Source organism: Pteropus alecto, unplaced genomic scaffold (genome assembly GCF_000325575.1).
Source record: "Pteropus alecto unplaced genomic scaffold, ASM32557v1 scaffold8, whole genome shotgun sequence".
NCBI classification, from domain to species: Eukaryota; Metazoa; Chordata; class Mammalia; order Chiroptera; family Pteropodidae; genus Pteropus; species Pteropus alecto.
The window spans coordinates 16879269-16882386 of NW_006494609.1; the positions used below are offsets into that span (position 1 = coordinate 16879269).

The following is a 3118-nucleotide window of genomic DNA, read 5'->3' on the forward strand; positions in this document are numbered from 1 at the left end:
TGGGTCTACCGTTTTTAATTTTAATTAAGGAAATCCAGTCGAACATACGAGAAGCTGTAAACACTGAAATACAGCAATATATAAGCTGCTGCACAGAATTCTTACCCCAAACACCACACAAAGCTGCACGAGGTCTCTCTGACTATGTGGTGTGGAAGAGGGAGAGTTTTATTACCCGGGCTGACAGTGGAGTGAAATGCAAGGTGCGGCTTTCCATACAACCAGAGCACAGAGACAGTGTGCGGTCACCAGGAGACGCTACTTTGCACTTGTACTTGGCTGCAGCTCTTCCTGCTGCTGCTCTTCTGGTTTTGGCTTCTTTTTCTTCTTCTGTTTGGAGAGGCAGCTCAAGGCAGACTCGCTATTTCTTAAAGCAGGCGTGAGCGCGGGAGGCTTGCCAGACTGAGTTGGGTACTTGGTTTTCAGGTCATGTTTAAACAGCGGCTGGGACAGTAAATGGCGCAGCTCCTTCTTCAGGACCTTCATCCGCTTTTGTCTCCGACACTCTTCTTGCTCGTCAGCTCTTCCCCCTGGAAACAATATAAAACAGATCATATTTACTAGGATTTATGGAAGCATTTGGTTTCCCTCGATGGGTAATACTTGTGATGAAAACGTTTGGAACTCTTGGGGAGGCAGGGCTCCGAAGTTCCCTGCAGAAGCTAATGCAGCTGAGTTCTAACAGTTTAGGAGGGTTACTCAGGCCACTGTCCTTTACCTCACAACAGCCCTCTAGACAGGAATTATCTCCATTTTACAGCCTGGGAAACTCGGAGGTCACGTGCCAAAGGTCACAGAGCTAGCTGTCAAACAGATTAGAACCCAAGTCTGAGGACTTGAAGGTCAGTTTTCCTACGACACGCCCACTTGCTGCCTGGAGTTTAGCAACTCAACGGCAACAAACCCCTCAGGAGACAGCGAACGCTGTCTACGCAGCCCAGCTCTCCTGTATCTCCCCACCAGCACTGTGACTGTCTGTCCTCAGGAAGGGAATCCAGGGCCTCATGCATCTACAGCCCAAGCAAGCCCCAGGCCCAACCTCCCAGGAAAACCGGCTCCCTGTCATCAAGCCCAGCAGTTCAGTTCCTGGCTTCCATGCTGAGCAGAGCGCAGCAAGTCAGCCTCTGGACTTGGTGGCTTTGACCCCAAGATGCCAACATCCCAGCTGAGCTGCCCACTGTCGGCTGGAAAGAACACTGGCTCTAACTCCAGAGCTTTCAGTTCTAGATGTGGTTCTACTACTTAGACTCAGGGCCGTTCCTAGAGCAGGGATCACACAGGTTTGTCCCCGAACCCTTAGCCTCTGGCCCAGGTTCAGAGTAAGGGCTCCGGGGACGCCTGGTGGTGGAGCCGTTTTCCTGCACCAATCGCTTCACTTCTATGAGCCTCCAGTTCCTGTATGTAAAAGGATAAAATTCCTGCCATTTATGTCATAAGACCTGGAGAAGATCAGATGCGATGTTCCATTAGCTTGGAAGACATGTAGTAGAAACAATAATAGCAATAAATAACTTGAAATGTATCAACTACTTTCTACGTGCCAGTCCCTGTTATAAGCACTTTGTATTCATTAACTTAAGCCATCTTTGCAACAACCCTACGAGGTAGGTACTTTAAGAACCACTTTTTCTAATGAGGATAGCCGAGATACAACTGAGACGTGAAGAAACCTGACCTGGCAATACAGCCGGGGAAGGGAATGGGCCAGCACTCAGACGCGGGTGGTATGGCTGGGACCCTGTCCCCGATGTCATTATACTCCACTGCATCTCAACGTGAGGGATGCAGCGGAAGGCTCCAGACAAGCAAGACAGGGAAGAAAGGCCAAAGGCTTCAGGCTCATGTGGGACTATGGCCTGTCTCAAAGAAGGAAAGGCATCTCGCAGATTTTGACAGGACCGTGGGAGTGGAGAGGCTCCAAGGAGACAAAAGCTGAAGAGAAAAACGAAGAAAAGAAAAGCAGCTGAATGCACCCCTGCTCGAATCCCACGCAGCCCACGTACCCTTATACATTCCTTCATCCAGCTCAATCTCAAGGGCAGCGGCTGCCTGCTCAATCCAAGAGTTGTGCAGACAAGCCTGGAAGTTCCGGTACTCCGCTTTCTCAATCTGTCGAGCTAAATGGATTCGCTCCTGGGGGGAAGGAACAAAGTGTTCATCTGAGAGAGGGTTCAGGCCTCTGCGAGGAAAGGTCTCAATTAAACTGTTTCTAAAAAACGCTCTTGAGATGAATGGCTCCCGATAAAAACGCAGAGGGCAATCATTACACGGAATCACAAGAGCTGCTTTCTGAACAACAAACCTTCGGAACAGGCCCCCTTGGACACCTGCCTCGGTCAGACTGCCAGTCTACAGGTGTCAAAGGGAACCATTTCCCAGGCACTACGGCTGGCTTCTATGGCTGGACTGAGACCCTGAAATACCCCAACAGCTTGAGTTAGGGCCCAGCTCTCAACCACAGGGACAGCAAACTCACAGAACCGCCTTCCCTCTCTTTCATGTTTTTTGCCAAAAACATTTCAACTCTCCCTCCCATGAGCGTTGGAGTCAGGACTCAGTGACAGAAAATACCAATGAAAGGGAGAGACCTTGTGACGTGGGGTAGAGGAGTCACGGAGAGCCAGGTTGGTTCCCAACACTGCTAACAGGAACCTCCCACTGTCCGCCCTCACTGTCCACACCTCCCTGTCCACACCTCCCCAAGGGGCCAACATTCCCTTCGAGCCAGAGGAGCCAACGGTCCTGAACTGTTCCATGCTTCTGCTCCCTCAACTCCCCGAATTTCATCTTCTCTTCACCTCTCCACATCTCTGTGTGCAGGAGGCTCGGAGGAAAGCTCATCTCCCACCAATGTGACCACGTGTCCACGTGTCCACCAGCCCCACACTGCTCCATTTGTACCTGAACCTGAGCATGGGCTTGGCCTGCCTCACGAGCCAGTGGACCTCTATGGAGAATCCACCCTGCTTTGCTACCTGACACACTCTGGCCCACAGCAGCACCCACTCGGAGAAATGTCTGCCAAGTTAAAACATAACCCAAAGATAGGAATTATTGGCATCTGCTGCAGGCACGTGACAAACCCTGAGTATCTGCCTTGGCAAGGCACGCTGACCTC

At 51.0% G+C, this 3118-nt stretch overlaps 1 protein-coding gene across 1 annotated transcript in view; it reads right to left on the reverse strand.

Annotated features, from left to right (window-relative positions):
* Positions 1 to 3118, reverse strand: part of DDX24 (DEAD-box helicase 24) — a 14876-nt gene continuing 11758 nt past the window's right edge. Inside the window, 2 exon segments of the mRNA XM_025042143.1 lie at positions 1 to 530; positions 2004 to 2133. Of these exon segments, the coding sequence (XP_024897911.1) occupies positions 259 to 530; positions 2004 to 2133 (402 nt within the window). The 3' untranslated portion in view covers positions 1 to 258.